General features: G+C 47.0%; 1 protein-coding gene across 1 annotated transcript in view; it reads left to right on the forward strand.

Annotated features, from left to right (window-relative positions):
* Nucleotides 1–16,924, forward strand: part of TECTA (tectorin alpha) — an 84,126-nt gene that overhangs the window by 20,475 nt on the left and 46,727 nt on the right. Inside the window, exons 7-9 of the mRNA XM_070803557.1 lie at nucleotides 3,277–3,847; nucleotides 5,790–6,382; nucleotides 7,681–8,254. Of these exons, the coding sequence (XP_070659658.1) occupies nucleotides 3,277–3,847; nucleotides 5,790–6,382; nucleotides 7,681–8,254 (1,738 nt within the window). The remainder of the gene's footprint in view (nucleotides 1–3,276; nucleotides 3,848–5,789; nucleotides 6,383–7,680; nucleotides 8,255–16,924) is intronic.

The raw sequence follows: 16,924 nt of genomic DNA on the forward strand, positions 1-16,924 counted from the left end.
CTCCTACCCCGAGCTCTGTGGGGTACAGCATAGGACTCTAACATGTGGTTGAAACTGAGACAAGTACGAGAGAGGAAGCGGGCACAATGACCACTGTGTCAGGAAAAATACCTTGGGCAACAATAATGGTCAGCATAGGGACACAGGCGTTCTGAGTAGGACAAGATCAGCTGCAGAGAAAGCAGGGGCCAGTAGCAACATCCAGGCACAGTCCCCGCTCTGTGGCTTCTGCTCTGAGATGCAACAACGGTCCTTTTTTTAGCAGGAGCTGAGTGAGAGGAGAGGAGGACATTCAGCGAGGGAGGTATTTGGCATTTACAATTATACCACCTTGGAGGAGATGTCCCTCCCTACATCTCAGCACAGAACAATACACAATAATCACCCAGCACTCTTGCTGGCTGACCTCCCTTAGAGCATGGCTCTTCTCATCTTTGCAGGCTAACTTGCTACCTGGGAGATAGGGATGAATCAGTCAACTCTAGGGGATTTTTTTTCCTAATTCTAACTCTCATCGGATAGCTTTCATCTCAAGCCTGTTTTTTTTTTTTTTTTTTGGTCCCCTCCCCCCATTAAATCTTACTAATCTCTGAGGACAGAGAATTGCAATTGGCATTGGCCTGGTAAACCTTGGGAGCAACGCTCAGTCAGTTTGTTGTCTCAAATCCTAGACAACCCAGAGAGTAGCGGCAATGGTGGCACTAAAGACCCTGATGTTTTCATGTGCCAGAAAGCAGGACAGGTCAGGGCAGCCTGGACAAGCAGTTACAGTCAGCCCACCCAGGACTGCTCTAGGACTAACCATCTATTCCAGCCCTCAGAAAGTGATGTCCAGAGGTGCCAGGCAGGGCAAGTGTGAGAAAGAAGAAAACAAACTCTATTGAAGGCTTATCAAGCCACTTACTCATGGGATTCACCCTTGATTCTTTGCCCATTTTTCACCCACCCCACACACACACCCTGCAAAAAGCCCCAGGCCCTGTGGAGTATCCTCTACCAGCTGGCCCTTCTCCACGTCTGTGGGCAGGTCAGGCCTTGCCCTCCATTGCCCCCAGCCTCCAACACCAGTTACCTGCCTGATTTCTCTGTTTTTAATCTCCACTTGGGCTTCCCACGTGGCTCAATAGTAAAGAATCCACCTCCAAGAGATGTGGGTTCAATCCCTGGGTTGGGAAGATCCCCTGGAGAAGGAAATGGCAACCCACTCCAGTATTCTTGCCTGGAAAATTCCATGGACAGAGGAGCCTGGTGGGCTACAGTCCACAGGGTCGCAAAGAGTAGGACTCAACTGAGCAACTGAGCAAGCACGCCATCTCTACCTACTTCAATACATCCTTCCCACTGGCCAGAATGGACTTCCTCAAACACAAGTCTGACCATGGCACTCCCTTGCTTAAAACTTTTCAGAGCTCTTGCTATAGAAGAGAAATCCAAGTTGTTTTTTGTTTTAGTGGGGTTTCATTTTGTCCTAAAAACAGACTTTTTTCTGAGATCTGTTCCCAACACAGAAGCCAAAGCAATTCTCCCAAAACGGAAGTCAGATCTTGTCCATCTTTTGCTCTGCGTGCCCTCTCGGCTTCCCTCAGAGTCACCGCCAGAGTCTTTACAATGGCCAACAAGGCCCTGCCTGTTCTGGCTGCCCTTATCTCTGTGACCTCACTGACCATGCCCTCTGCTGGCTCTCCACTCCGGCCACATGGCCCATGTGCCCCCAGTGTGCCCAGCACGCTCCACCCCAGGGCCTCGCTGCACTCTCTGCCCAAGCCACTCTCACCCCAGGCAATGGCATGGATTCCTCCTCATCTCAAAGGTCTCCTTCCCCGTGGGGCCTTCCCTGGCCCTATTTAAAATTGCAAACTCTCTAGCACTTTGGACCCACATTCCCAGCTTTATTTTCCTGCAGAACAGTTTCCTGGTGTTGTTACCTATTTTCCTTATTGGTTTTGTTTATTGTTGGTCTCCTGAAGGGAAACAGATGTTTCAAGAAGCACATTTTTGTCCCCAACTCTTAGAACAGAGCTGGACACACAGAAAGGGCTACGTTGTTGACATTTGTTGAATGAATGGACCCTGCTTGTGTCTCCACCTTCATCTCCAGCCACCCCTTCCCTCTGCAGTCCAGCAACACCCGATGACTATCCTCATATTCATATAGCTCTATCTAACCGTGCAACTTCATTCGCTTGTCCTGGAATTCTCTGACCCCTACTCTTCCTTCAGCCACTTCTGCTTATCTCAGAAGACTCAGGTCAGACTTGATTGCCCCTAAAAAGCTGATATGAATGCCCCCTCCCCAGGCTGGAACAGTGGTCAGGTACCTTTCTCCCACTGGATCACTGCATCACCTATGAATGCATATTTTAACTGGTACATTGATATTTGTGTCTCTCTTCCTCAGTAGACCAAGAATTCAGGGGCAGGGACAATTACTTTTTTTAAAATTCTTTTTCTCAACACCTAACATAGTGCTTGGTACCTAGTAGGTATTCAAATTTGTTGTGTTGAATGATGACGTGACAAAGTCCTGGTATCAGGAAGTGACAGGGTGAAATACTCAGAGAATAACACCAAGGCAGCCTCAAAGCTTGATGGTGTGGGATGGTTTATAGTGCCCCTGCCTGCTGGGAGGAGTGTCCAGGGGTGCCAAGGGCAGCTTGGGGATCATGGAAAGTATGTGACTTGAGCTGAGACTTAAAGAATGGATTTCGAGGAGAAAAGAGGAAAAGCCAGGTAACTAGTCTTTCGAGAAAAGACTTGAAGCTGGCCTGAGAGCCAGGCTTCCCAGGGGGTACAGTGGTAAAGAATCTGCCTGCCCATGCAGGAGATACAGGAGACGTGGGTTTGATCCCTGGGTCTGGAAGATCCCCTGGAGGAGGAAATGGCAACCCACTCCAGTATTCTTGCCTGGAAAATCCCATGGACAGAGGAGCCTGGTGGGCTATAGTCCACGGGGTTGCGAAGAGTTGGACGTGACTGAGCATGCACACATGCCTTGAGAGCCAGGCAGGAAGTGTTGACCACTACCTGGTCCCCAGAGGGGTCTAGAGTGGCACTAAGCAATGCATATCTGTCACAACTCAAATGCCAGCCTGCTCTCAAGGGTCCCGGGGGCCTCTGCCTTCCTGGAAGGCAAGCCCCGCCCTCCGGTGACCTGAGCAGCTTTGGGGCCATGCACTCTGGGTCACTGAGTTGCTCCTCCTCCTTTTCCTGACCTCGGCTGGACCCACTACCCTGGCCTCTGCTCACCTGCCTTTTCACTATTGCTGTTGTTGGCAGGTTAATGACCTAGTGGCTTCTTTGCCCGTCACCTTAGAATTGGGGGCGGTGAAAATCTACCAGAGTGGCATGTCTACTGCCGTGGAAACGGATTTTGGGCTCTTAGTGACATTTGACGGCCAGCACTACGCCTCCATCTCCATCCCAGGCTCCTACATCAATTCCACGTGTGGACTCTGCGGGAACTACAACAAAAACCCTCTGGATGACTTCCTGCGCCCTGACGGCAGGCCGGCCATGTCAGTCCTGGACCTGGGAGAGAGCTGGCGGGTCTACCACATGGAGTGGAAGTGCGACTCGGGCTGCGTGGACAACTGCACTCAGTGTGACACGGCCACCGAGGCCCTCTACTTTGGTCCCGACTACTGTGGCTTCCTCAACAGGACGGACGGTCCCCTGTGGGAGTGTGGCACTGTTATGGACCCCACGGCCTTCATGCACAGCTGCGTGTATGACTTGTGCAGTGTGAGGGACAATGGGACCCTCCTGTGTCAGGCCATCCAGGCCTATGCCCTTGTGTGCCAAGGCTTGGGCATTCCGATTGGAGACTGGCGCATCCAGACTGGGTGTGGTAAGCTGGCATCCCGTCCACACAGAAAGCCACTAGTATGCAGGGGGGCTGGGAGAGGGTTTCCAGGCTCCTCAGAGAGCTCCCTGTTAAGACACATTACCTGAGGGTCAGGGTGAGGTTGAAGTATCACAAATGATAAAGAATGAACTATAAAAGGATCTTGACCTTTCTCCCCAGCCAAAATGGTGATCAGAAAACAAGAAACCACTAATGAGCATCTGTGGTCTGGAGACATGGAATGTGTGGCCAGAGTAGGGCCATTAACAGTGGTGGCCAAGCCAAGGTTGAGGGGGGCGGTCCAAGCTGGAGGTGTCTATCTCTGAGGCCATTGCGGAAATGTGGACGCTGGCCTGGGGAATCAAGACCAGATTTTGGGAAAAGTATTCACCATCCAGATATTTATATAGAACCCATGGCATTTTTGTCCTTGGGTCTTTCTTCTTCACTTGCAGTCCCTCCAGGTTCTATGACTCCTGCTTTGGAGCATTTCAGCTGGTCAGAGAAGGGGCAGTAGACAGGGCAGGTAGAGGCTTTCTAAAATGCTGGGTGGTGAGGAAAAGCCCCAGTAGTGTGGGAAACCCACCTGTCCCCTTGGAATTACACTTTTGGATTGAGTGTTTGGAACCATGTAGCTGTTTTATGGTTTCCTCCTATGCAACTTTCTCTCCATAACTACTCTTCCAAGTAATATAAATGTTAAAAACCAGCAAACAGAAAAGCCAAATCACCTGTTGGAATTTTGTTTCTTTCCTGGTCTTTGGTTTTCTCCACAAGAGTAAACAGAAAATTATACCCCATGCATTTGAGAGCGCAGTGGAGGTGAGATTTTTGAAGTTTCTTTCAGTTCCAAGGCCAGAGGGCAATTTTTTTCTATCAGTTTAAATTGGCTTCATAGAAATTAATATGCATCAGAATCAATTCTTTCAGAATTAATCAAGCTATTAAAAGACAATATATTTTTGTTTTTTATTTTTTTGCTGTGGGGACTGGCCAGCCTCTATCACGCCTGAAATATCCAAATGCTGATTCAAGCTACGACTGACTGTGACTTCTCTTCAATCCTTGTATAATCTAAGAGCATCCAGTTGCCTAAATTTTTGCCTATCATGGCTAATTTTTTCTAGTGGTACTGCTTTCCTACCCTCCACATTACTCTCTCTCTCTCTCTTTCACTTCAGTGGGATGAATTAGATTTAATTCAGAGAACTAGTCTACCAGGCTCTTGAGCACCCGCCTGTAGGATTCAACCAGACCCAAACCAGACTCAGATGTTTTTAAAATAAGAACTGAATGCTTCCAAGGCAAAAAGGGGCTTTGGAAGGCATCTAGTTCCAATCCAGTCTCCTGGGGGAACGGGCACACAGGTTCTTTTCAGATAGCCAAGGTTCTTTCTTATTTTTCAAATCCCAGAGAATTCATTTTCCGTCTCCTTTGGTCCCTGTTCGAAAATTCACTTTTTCAAATTCCTCCTCTAAGAGTTACCTTTTTCATTTCTCCTGCAAGTTGGATGTATTTCCTTCTAAGAATGGGGCATGCTCTTTAAAATCAGACCAACTTATACGCCCATCAGGTGAATATCTTAAACCATCTCCCTGGTTGTAGATCACTCAATACTAAACCTGTATTGAATAATCGGTGAAATCTAGTTAGGATAGTAACCTGAAGTTTTCTTCCAGTCTTTCTTCCATCTTTCTTCCAAGATGATCAAATGAGGTTCTAACCCTTCTCGCTACTCAGTAGTTATTACCAAAGGATTTGAGCTCCTCACTATAGACACAATCTCAGTCTCCCTTCCCCCAGCCAGTGCCGGCTAGACTCTCCTCCAGGAACCAACGGGTCCGGAAGGGGCGTTCTTCCTCCAGGCAACCCCCCTCGCCCCCGACCCTCCGGTTAGCCCCCGGGTCATTCACCTTGTCACACTCTCTCCTCTCCCCTACGTCAGTGTCCACCGTGCAGTGCCCGAGCTTCAGCCACTACTCCGTGTGCACCAGCAGCTGCCCAGACACGTGCTCGGATCTGACGGCCTCGCAGAACTGCGTCACGCCCTGCACGGAGGGCTGCGAATGCAACGAAGGCTTTGTTCTCAGCACCAGCCAGTGCGTCCCGCTGCACAAGTGCGGCTGTGACTTCGACGGCCACTACTACGCCATGGGCGAGTTCTTCTGGGCCACGGCTAACTGCACGGTACAGTGCCTGTGCGAGGAGGGCGGCGACGTGTACTGCTTCAACAAGACGTGCCGTGGCGGGGAGGTGTGCGCCGTGGAGGACGGCTATCAGGGCTGCTTCCCCAAGCGGGAGACCGTGTGCCTGCTCAGCCAGAGCCAGGTACTGCACACCTTCGACGGCGCCGCCTACGCCTTCCCCGCCGAGTTCTCCTACACGCTCCTCAAGACCTGCCCCGAGCGGCCGGAGTACTTGGAAATCGACATCAACAAGAAGAAGCCCGAGGCGGGGCCCGCCTGGCTGCGGGGTGTCCGGATCCTGGTGGCCGACCAAGAGGTCAAGATAGGAGGCATTGGGGCTTCGGAGGTCAAGGTAAGACTCCTGTGGCCTTGGAGAGTTTTCTGATGAGTCCCGCGGTGGAGCCGTGTTCTTCGGGCTTGCCTCGAGGCCTCTGACCGTGAGCGGATTCTAGGACCGCAATGACTCTGAAATGGGAGAGCTTTCTGACTGTCAACACCAAGTATACATCGAGTGGAGACATGGAGTGAAGCTGGGATTCCTCAAATGAGGGGAGGACCAGCTCCCCAGAATAGCAAATACTTGCAGGACGCCTACTATGTGCCAAGCACTATCCTAAGCAGTATGGCATTTCATCCTAGGCTGTAGATAACTATTCTCATTTTACAGATGAGAAAACTGACACACAGAAAGGTTAAGTGACTTCCCCAAAGACACACAGCCCTAAAATGAGATTCAAGGCTGGGTCAGCTGGCTCCAGAGTCTGTGCTCTTTACCCTGCACTATGTTGGATCTTCTATTTATAGATGGAAATTGATGTGACACTAGGGTGCCTGCCAGGGTGCCTCCCGTCCCTCTGTTCTGGTCTAAAATACCCAATACTACACATACAAGCTCATAGATAATTAGTTCTAGAAGGAATTTTTGGAAATCATCTAGTGCAACTCCTCATTTTCATAGGAGAATCCCCAAAAGGCTAAGTGAGGGCCCTGGGCCTGACACTTGGGTGGTGGCAGAACTGAGATGAGGGAGGGTGGGGGAGGGGCGGTTCACCCTCCTTCCAATGGTACATGCATTTCATAATATCACACGACATCTAATCTAGAAAGCAAAAGTCAATGCAGTAAATAAAACATCCATCCACAAACTGAAAGGGCTGTGTTTTTATACCCACTGACATGCTGGCAGAAATTAATTTATTGAACTAGTGTTAGGTAGATAGGCAGATGGACAGCTGGATAATTAGATATATATACTGTGTGCTTCCAAGGGGCTGAGACCCAGAAGAGTAAGATTTGAAGAGGGAGGAAGGGAGAGGAAGGAGGTAGGAGGTCGGGGACAGGTAAGTCACATATGTACAATGACTGCTGCCCACACTTCAGTGTTTGGAACTAGCTCAGGGTCTCTCTCTCTCACACACACACACACACACACAAACAGCAAATGTGTTGGATCAGAGGAGCCTGGAAAAAAAGCAGCAAAGATGCCCATGAACAAACAGTTGACGTCTGTGTGGTTTCCACACACTGTCAGCTTCTCGACATTTTTCCAAGGGCTAGTCATGGGGCAGAACCACATCTTTATTCACAGCCTAGGAAACTGTGGGCACTCTGTGCATATCTGGGATGAATCACGGTGATTTAATTTTTCAGGTGAACGGTCAGGAAGTGGAACTGCCTTTTTTCCATCCTTCGGGGAAGCTGGAAATCTATCGAAACAAAAGCAGCACGACGGTGGAGTCCAGGGGTGTGCTGACCGTGCAGTACTCAGACGTGGGTCTGCTCTACATCCGACTCTCCACAGCCTACTTTAACTGCACTGGGGGGTTGTGTGGCTTCTTCAATGCCAACGCCAGCGACGAGTTCTGTCTCCCCACTGGCAAGTGCACGGACAACCTGGCAGTGTTCCTGGAGAGCTGGACCACTTTCGAGGAGATCTGCAATGGGGAGTGCGGGGACCTGCTGAAGGCCTGCAACAACGACTCGGAGCTGCTGAAGTTCTACCGCAGCCGTTCCAGGTGCGGCATCATCAACGACCCCTCCAACAGCTCCTTCCTGGAGTGTCACAGTGTGGTCAACGTCACCGCTTACTACCGCACCTGCCTCTTCCGCCTGTGTCAGAGCGGGGGCAACGAGTCGGAGCTGTGTGACTCCGTGGCCCGGTACGCAAGTGCCTGCAAGAACGCCGATGTGGAGGTGGGCCCCTGGAGAACCCACGACTTCTGCCGTGAGTTGGGGCTGCGTTATGGGGGAGGCCAGCCGGATGATGGGCGGGGCAAGAGCTGAGACATCCCAGTGGATCGTCTTCTCTTCCTGGTGGAATCCCACACTCAAGGACAATCTAATTACCTTGTAGACTTTCCCTGGGTGTCCTCTGGAAGGCCTATCCCCCAAGACCAGACCGTTTCTCACCTTTATTTTTGTTTCTCATCACACAGTCCCTCTTCGCTGTAGAACAGTTAGCTCTTGACCCTTGGTTTTATCTAGTGGAGGAAACACATCATGTCAAAGCACCAGAAATCTTTGTGACAGCTCAGTGGGTGCCTTCTCTCTTGGCAGCAGGACCCCATTCATTTCAACAGAATGTGATCAGTCAGGGTACCTTCTCCTGAGTAGAGATTAGCCCTATTCCCAAGGACAACTTGACAATGGTTATGAAGAGCCCCATGTAGCTGGTTTTTCATTTTGTCCACAGAATATTTCACCCCTCTTGGCACTACTGGTAGTAATGAGAATAATTGCTGGGAAGAGGAGATAGAGAACCTCCTCAGCTAGGGGAGAGCCCAGAGGGAGGAGTAAGTGGGAAGGTAGAAGGAGGGGTGGCTGAGGAGGTGGGACCCAGGCCTGGAACCAGGACTGACCCATCTGGACTGCATCTCCATATCTCTTCCCTACCAAGAAGGTCAGACCTCACCAAGACCAGCTCCACCATTGAGAATTCCTTCCCTCACGTCTGATTCTCTCTCTCCCATTGTATTTCTTCCTATTTAACTTTTTACTTTGAAATAACTTGAAAGTTACAGGGAAGGTACAAGCCTATCTATATAGCTTTCACCCAGATGAATCTACTGCTAGCATTTTGCCCCACTGGCCTTGTCATTCCCTCTCACTGTCTCTCTGTTTGAGAAGAAGTTGCAGAGCTCATATCCCTTTGCCCCTAAATACGTAAGTCTGTATTGCCTTATAATCAGGACACTCATTCAGAGCATAGTACAGTTACTGACCTTAGGAAACTTAACACTGATGTGATAACTTAACATTTGTATTTCAGTTTTGCCAGCTGACCCAGTAATGTCCTTAATGGCTTTAGCCCCCTCTCAATATGGATCTAGTCTTAGGATCCCACGTGGCGTTTAGTCGTCATGTCTCTTTGGTCTCCTTAAACCTGGAACAATTCTTTAGCTTTCTTTGTCTCTAATGATCTTGTCATTTTTAAAGAATAGAGTCTCCCCCCTTTTGAGATAGAACGGCCCCCCATTTGGGTTGGGTGTATCCCCATGACGGCGTAACACTGTACACGGCACCAAGCTTCCTGCTTAGGAGATGCCTGTTTTCCTCCTGGCATCAGGTCACATGGGTGGCACACCATGTAGCGCCTCCTCTCATCAGGGATGGGCATGTTGATCCCCTGGTCAGGAGGTGTCAAATGTCTTCACTCTGTGTCATTCTGGGGTTTCTCCCATGCAACTAATGACCACTGTGTGGGGAAATACTTTAAGACCATGCAGTGTCCTGCTTGTCCTGAGTCCTCCTCCTCGATTTAGTGCCCACCGATGACTTATGCTCGTATTGATCTTCAGCATGATGATTACAGGCTGACAGTTTCCAGCGCCTGTACTCTCTCCCCTAGTGCCCGTCAGCAGCTGTTATTTTACTGAGCCCTCACTTCTCTTCTGTCTGCCTGTCACCTATCTATCACTTATCCATCCATTCACCTATTTATTTATCTCAATCATCTATCTATCTTTTGAGGGAGCACACCTTGCAGCTTGTGGGATCTAGTTCCCTGACCAAGGGTCAAACCTATGCCCCCTGCTTTGGAAATGTGGAGACCTAACCACTGTACCTCCAGGGAAGTCCTTCATCTATCTTCTCAATATTGACACGTGGATTCCTGTTTTTTTTCAGTTATTTGTGTTTCCTATTTCTCACGCTCATGCTCAGTCACTAAGTCATGTCCAATTCTTTTTGACCCCATGGACTGTAGCCAGACTCCTCTGTCCATGGGATTTCCCAGGCAAGAATACTGCAATAGGTTGCCATTTCCTCCTCCAAGGGTTCTTCCTGACCCAGAGATCAAACCCACAGGTCCTGCTTGGCAGGCAGATTCTTTACCACTGAACCACTGGGGATATATTACATTTGTTAATTATTTTGGCATTAAAATTGTTTCAGATTTGGCCCGTGGGAGCCCCTTCAAGTTGCCTCCTACCTCCTTTTCATAGGCTTCTGTCATTTTCTTTCTTTTTTAAAAATTAATTTATTTTTAATTGGAGGATAATTGCTTTACAATGCTGTGTTGGTTTCTGCTTTACATTAATATAGGTCAGCCACAAGTATACACATGTCCTCTCCTTCTTGAACCTCCCTCTCACCCATTTTCTTACTTTCTAGATTAACAAGATGCTCCATGTCATCTTTTAGCCTTCCCTTCCCTAGCCTGGAATCAACCATTACTCCAAGAAGCCCCGGTTCCTTTTGGTGGAGAATGTTATTAGCAGTTAAGGTCTGGGTACTTCCCTGGTGGTCCGCTGGTTAGGACTCCATGCTTCCAATGCAGGGGACATGGATTCGATCCCTGCTCAGAAAACTAAGAGGCATTGCAACAGGGCCCAAAGGTTTAAAAAAAGAAGAAGAAACCAAGGTCTGCGTGAGGCTTACCTATCACTACTGGAGTATCCTTACTTTGCCTCTAGGCCTTTTCAGTAGAAAATTCTTAGACAGAACTAAGACACACACACACACACACACACACACACACACTCACCTTTACTTTATAATAATGCCCTTGTTTCTGAGCATCAAAAGTCCAAAGGAGTGTCATCCCAAAGATAGGCAGTTTTGTCTGTGGTGACCCTGACCACACTGGGGAGGGTTTAATTGCAGAATCTGTCAATCCTGGAGCTGGAATTCTGGGAACGCTCTTTTCAGAAATTCACCTAAAGGGAGGGAGGCTCCAAGGTTTCTACTGACCACCATACCTACTGGGACCTCAGAATGCCTTCCCAAGGCCTTCTTATTTACCCACCTCCCACATCCTCTTCTGCCCTACCTCCAGCTTGTCTGCAATGATCTCCGTCCCTCCCCCTGCACTCAGCTTTGTAGTTGTAGTTCATTCATGTTACAGGATTACAGAGTCTGCCTATACCCAATCCATGTTGTTGCCAGACTGTATCTGTGTCATCCTTTTAGACTATGAGCTCCTGCCTAGCGGGAAGTGTCATTGGATTGTTTTTGTACTGCACCAAGCAGTTTGGTGGCATTGTTCATGGGAAATAAGTGTGGGGCCATGGCAATGATGCTTTCTTTTCCTGGTTGCAGTACCTGCTGAGAATTGCTTCTCCCCATCCTTCACCAACAGTTCTATGAAGACCTGTAAGACCTAGAACTAACACCAAAAAAAAAAAAAAAATGCCCTTTTCCTCATACAGGACAGGAATGCAAAAGTAGGAAATCAAGAGATACCTGGAGGCAAGTTTGGCCTTGGAGTACAAAATGAAGTAGGGCAAAAGCTAACAGAGTTTTGCCAAGAGAACACACTGGTCATAGAAAATACCCTCTTCCAACAACACAAGAGAAGACTCTATACATGAACATCACCAGATGGTCAATACTGAAATCAGATTGATTATATTCTTTGCAGCTGAAGATGGAGAAGCTCTATACAGTCAGCAAAAACAAGACCGGGAGCTGATTGTGGCTCAGATCATGAACTCCTTATTGCCAAATTCAGACTTAAATTGAAGAAAGTAGGGAAAACCACTAGACCATTCAGGTATGACCTAAATCAATCCCTTATGATTATACAGTGGAAGTGAGAAATAGATTCAAGGGATTATATCTGACAGACAGAGTGCCTGAAGAACTATGCACAGAGATTTGTGACATTGTACAGGAGGTGGTGATCAAGACCATCCCCAAGAGCAAGAAATGCAAAAAGGCAAAATGGTTGTCTGAGGAGGCCTTACAAATAGCTGAGAAAAGAAGAGAAGCTAATGGCCAAGAACAAAAGGAAAGATATACCATTTGAATGCAGAGTTCCAAAGAATAGCAAGAAGAGATAAATAAGAAAGCCTTCCTCAGTGATCAATGCAAAGAAATAGAGGGGGAAAGACTATATAGAATAGAATAGAAATAGAATGGGAAAGACTGAAGATGTCTTCAAGAAAATTACAGATATCAAGAGAACACTTCATGCAATGATGGACACAATAAAGGACAGAAATGGTATGGACCTTACAGAGCAGAAGATATTAAGAAGAGGTGGCAAGAATACACAGAACTGTGATCTTAATGACCCAGATAACCACAATGGTGTGATCACTCACCTAGAGCCAGACATCCTGGAATGCGAAGTGAAGTGGGCCTTAGGAAGCATCACTATGAACAAAGCTAGCAGAGGTGATGGAATTCCAGTTGAACTATTTCAAATCCTAAAAGATGATGTTGTGAAAGTGCTGCACTCAATATGTCAGCAAATTTGGAAAACTCAGCAGTGGCCACAGGATTGGAAAAGGTCAGTTTTCATTCCAATCCCAAAAGAAAGACAATGCCAAAGAATGCTCAAACTACCACACAATTGCACTCATCTCACACACTAGCAAAGTTATGCTCAAAATTCCCCAAGCCAGGCTTCAGACAGTACATGAACTGAGAACTTCCAGATGTTCAAGCTGGATTTAGAAAAGGCAGAGGAACCAGAGATCAAATTTCCAAATCTGTTGGATCATTGAAAAAGCAAGAGAGTTCCAGAAAAGCATCTAACTCCTGCTATATTGACTACGCCAAAGACTTTGACTGTGTGGATCAAAACAAACTCTGGAAAATTCTTAAAGAGATGGGAATACCAGACCAACTTACCTGCCTCCTGAGAGATCTGTATGCAGGTCAAGAAGCAACAGTTAGAACCGGACATGGAACAACTGACTGGTTCCAGATTGGGAAAGGAATACGTCAAGGCTGTATATTGTCGCCCAGTTTATTTAACTTATATGCAGAGTACATTATGTGAAATGCCAGACTGGATGAAGCACAAGCTGGAATCAAGATTGCCAGGAGAAATATCAATAACCTCAGATATGCAGATGACATCACCCTTATGGCAGAAAGTAAAGAGGAACTGAAGAGTCTCTTGATGAAAGTTAAAGATGAGAGTGAAAAAGCTGGCTTAAAACTCATCATTCAAAAAACTAAGATCATGGCATCCTGTCACATCACTTCTTGGCAAATTGATGGGGAAACAGTGAGAGACTATTTTCTTGGGCTCCAAAGACACTTGCTCCTTGGAAGAAAAGCTATGACCAACCTAGACAGCATATTAAAAAGCAGAGACATTATATTGATGACAAAGATCCATATAGTCAAAGCTATGGTTTTTCCTGTAGTCATGTATGGATGTGAGAGCTGGACTATAAAGAAAGCTGAGCACCGAAGAATTGATGATTTTGAACTGTAGTGTTGGAGAAGATTCTTGAGAGTCCCTTGGACTGCAAGGAGATCAAACCAGTCAATCCTAAAAGGAATCAGTCCTGAATATTCATTGGAAGGACTGATGCTGAAGCTGAAGCTGAAGCTCCAATACTTTGGCCACCTGATGCAAAGAATTGACTCACTGGAAAAGACCCTGATGCTGGAAAAGATTTAAGGGGAATACAAAGGGATGACAAAGGATGAGATGGTTGGATGGCATTACCGACTCGATGGACACGAGTTTGAGCACGCTCTGGGAGTTGGTATGGATAGGGAGCTTGGCTTGCTGCAGTCCATGGGGTCGCAAAGATTTGGACATGACTGAGCAACTGAACTGAACTGAATCCTTCATCAGGGCCTGCAGAGCTGGAGCAAGTGCTTTTAAGTACCTCTTTTAGAGGGAGGCATGTGGACAGCAGCAACCACATGGAGCCTGGCTTCCTTGGGTGGAGGGTCACAGCACACACTTGAGAATACCCTAAAATGTGTGGATGGGTCTGGTGAGGCAGTCCAGAGCACACACACTTTATAATCAAGTCTCTGGGTACTAAGAGGTTAATCTGGCCGGGGTCTTGCAGAGTGGGGATTGGATTGCGTGACAACTGCAAATCAGGAACACAATCTCCTTTGGGCCTGGAGAGAGACAACCACTGCTTCTGTGTTTGGATATTTTTTTAACCAGCACTCACTGGCAGAGTCAGACTGCCCAATTAAGTAATTTCAGAGGCATTTTGTGGGCCAGGATAAGTTTTATTACTTTGTTTCTGTATATGCCAGACTTTCAGACACATTCAGACAACACAATAAGTCATAAAACGGGAGCCATTTAAATAAGTCATGTTATTTGCTATCACCATAAACCTGCAGTCAGTGTTAGAACATTCATAATTTAAAGACAAATGTGAAAATCCCTCTCTACAGACATATTTTATCAGTGCTGAACTAGCCTTCAACTGGTCAATGGAAGTGGAGACAACCCCTTAGCCCAGAGGGGAAAAAAAGATTGGCTTTCAGTAAGCAGTGCAGAACTGTTGAGTTGGTGCTCATCAGCAGATCTATTACTGCCAGGCGCTTTATTTCTCTATAGTGTGCTTTGTGTCCTTGGATTATAAAACCCTCTTAAGGAGTGATAGTGTACATAATACCTAAAGAGAGCCTTAAAGGCCAGATCTTAAACTCCCAGGAGATGGTGGGTGAGGACCTTCACAGATCTTCAGACAACACAGACCTGTAGGTAGATTTCTTCTCTGCTCCTGGACTCACCCCGGCTCTTATCAAATTCTGACAGACAAAAATAATAAAGAGAAATGGGAAGGCTACACAGAACCCCATGGTGAGCCATGTATGCTTTTCTTTTATATGCTGTGCTTAGTGACTCAGAGACTTAATCCATCAAGGAAGGCTTCTAGACGAAGCACAACTTGAAGGGAAGTTGGAAGATGGGTAGCATTTTGCTTGGTGAGGGCCATGCCTGTGGGGCCAAGGACATGAACAGAGGAGGTGGGGGTGACCATTTCTGAAGTCAGTGAGGAGGCGGAAGGGGTCAGAGGGCACAGGAGCAGAGAGACGAAAGACCCAGGGTGAGTCCAGTTTGTAGACTGGTGGCACCTCCCTGAAGCCTGTATGTGATGGAGGGGAGTATAAGAGGGGGAAGAGCACAGCGTTTACTGACCTCTACTGTGGACTTGGCATATTAGAACAGCGGTCCTAGTTAAACGTTGTCCTTATTTAATAAAAGAAGAGGGTTCAGGATTGGGAACATGTGTACACCCGTGGCGGATTCATGTTGATGTATGGCAAAACCAATACAGTATTGTAAAGTAATTAGTCCCTAATTAAAATAAATAAATTTAAATTAAAAAAAAAGAAATAGTGATTTACAGGTGGTTTTCTCAGTAAAAAAATAAAATAAAAATACCATTTCACACCAGTCAGAATGGCTGTGATCCAAAAGTCTACAAGTAATAAATGCTGGAGAGGGTGTGGAGAAAAGGGAACCCTCTTACACTGTTGGTGGGAATGCAAACTAGTACAGCCACTATGGAGAACAGTGTGGAGATTCCTTAAAAAACTGGAAATAGAACTGCCTTATGATCCAGCAATCCCACTGCTGGGCATACACACTGAGGAAACCAGAAGGGAAAGAGACACGTGTACCCCAATGTTCATCGCAGCACTGTTTATAATAGCCAGGACATGGAAGCAATCGAGATGTCCATCAGCAGATGAATGGATAAGATAGCTGTGGTACATATACACAATGGAGTATTACTCAGCCATTAAAAAGAATACATTTGAATCAGTTCTAATGAGGTGGATGAAACTGGAGCCTATTATACAGAGTGAAGTAAGCCAGAAGGAAAAACATAAATACAGTATACTAACGCATATATATGGAATTTAGAAAGATGGTAACAATAACTCTGTATACGAGACAGCAAAAGAGACACTGATGTATAGAACAGTCTTATGGACTCTGTGGGAGAGGGAGAGGGTGGGAAGATTTGGGAGAATGGCAATGAAACATGTAAAATATCATGTAGGAAACGAGTTGCCAGTCCAGGTTCGATGCACGATGCTGGATGCTTGGGGCTGGTGCACTGGGACGGCCCAGAGGGATGGTATGGGGAGGGAGGAGGGAGGAGGGTTCGGGATGGGGAACACATGTATACCTGTGGCGGATTCATTTTGATATTTGGCAAAACTAATACAATTATGTAAAGTTTAAAAATAAAATAAAATTAGAAAAAAAAAGGAAGAAAAAATAAATAAATAAAATAAAAATAAAAGAAGAAACTGAAGCTCAGAGACGGTACCTCCAGGTCTCTGTGGCCTCAAAGCATTTGTTCCTTCCAGGACTCTCTTTCCAGAGTCTTTGAGTTCAGAGACTTAGATTCAGGAGACACAGTTTCGAATCTCTCTCCAGTACTTACCAGCGGAGTGAAGTCACTAAACTTCAGTTTCCTCACCTGTAAGACAACTGTGATTTGACTTTCCTTACCGTCCAGGTTGTTGGAAAAGTCACACTAAAATGCCTAGAACAGTGCCTGGCATGTTGCAGGTGCTCAGAAGAGGCCTGTCCTCCCAGAATCTTCTGTGTGAAAAATCAAGTGCACTAGGGGCGCGTGACCGAGGCTCACGGAGTCTCGGATGGATCACCCCCAGTGACGCTGGCGGCGTGCTGATCACATGGCATTCGCTGAGCCCA

The sequence above is a fragment of the Bos indicus genome, chromosome 15 (assembly GCF_029378745.1).
Source record: "Bos indicus isolate NIAB-ARS_2022 breed Sahiwal x Tharparkar chromosome 15, NIAB-ARS_B.indTharparkar_mat_pri_1.0, whole genome shotgun sequence".
Taxonomy (NCBI): domain Eukaryota; kingdom Metazoa; phylum Chordata; class Mammalia; order Artiodactyla; family Bovidae; genus Bos; species Bos indicus.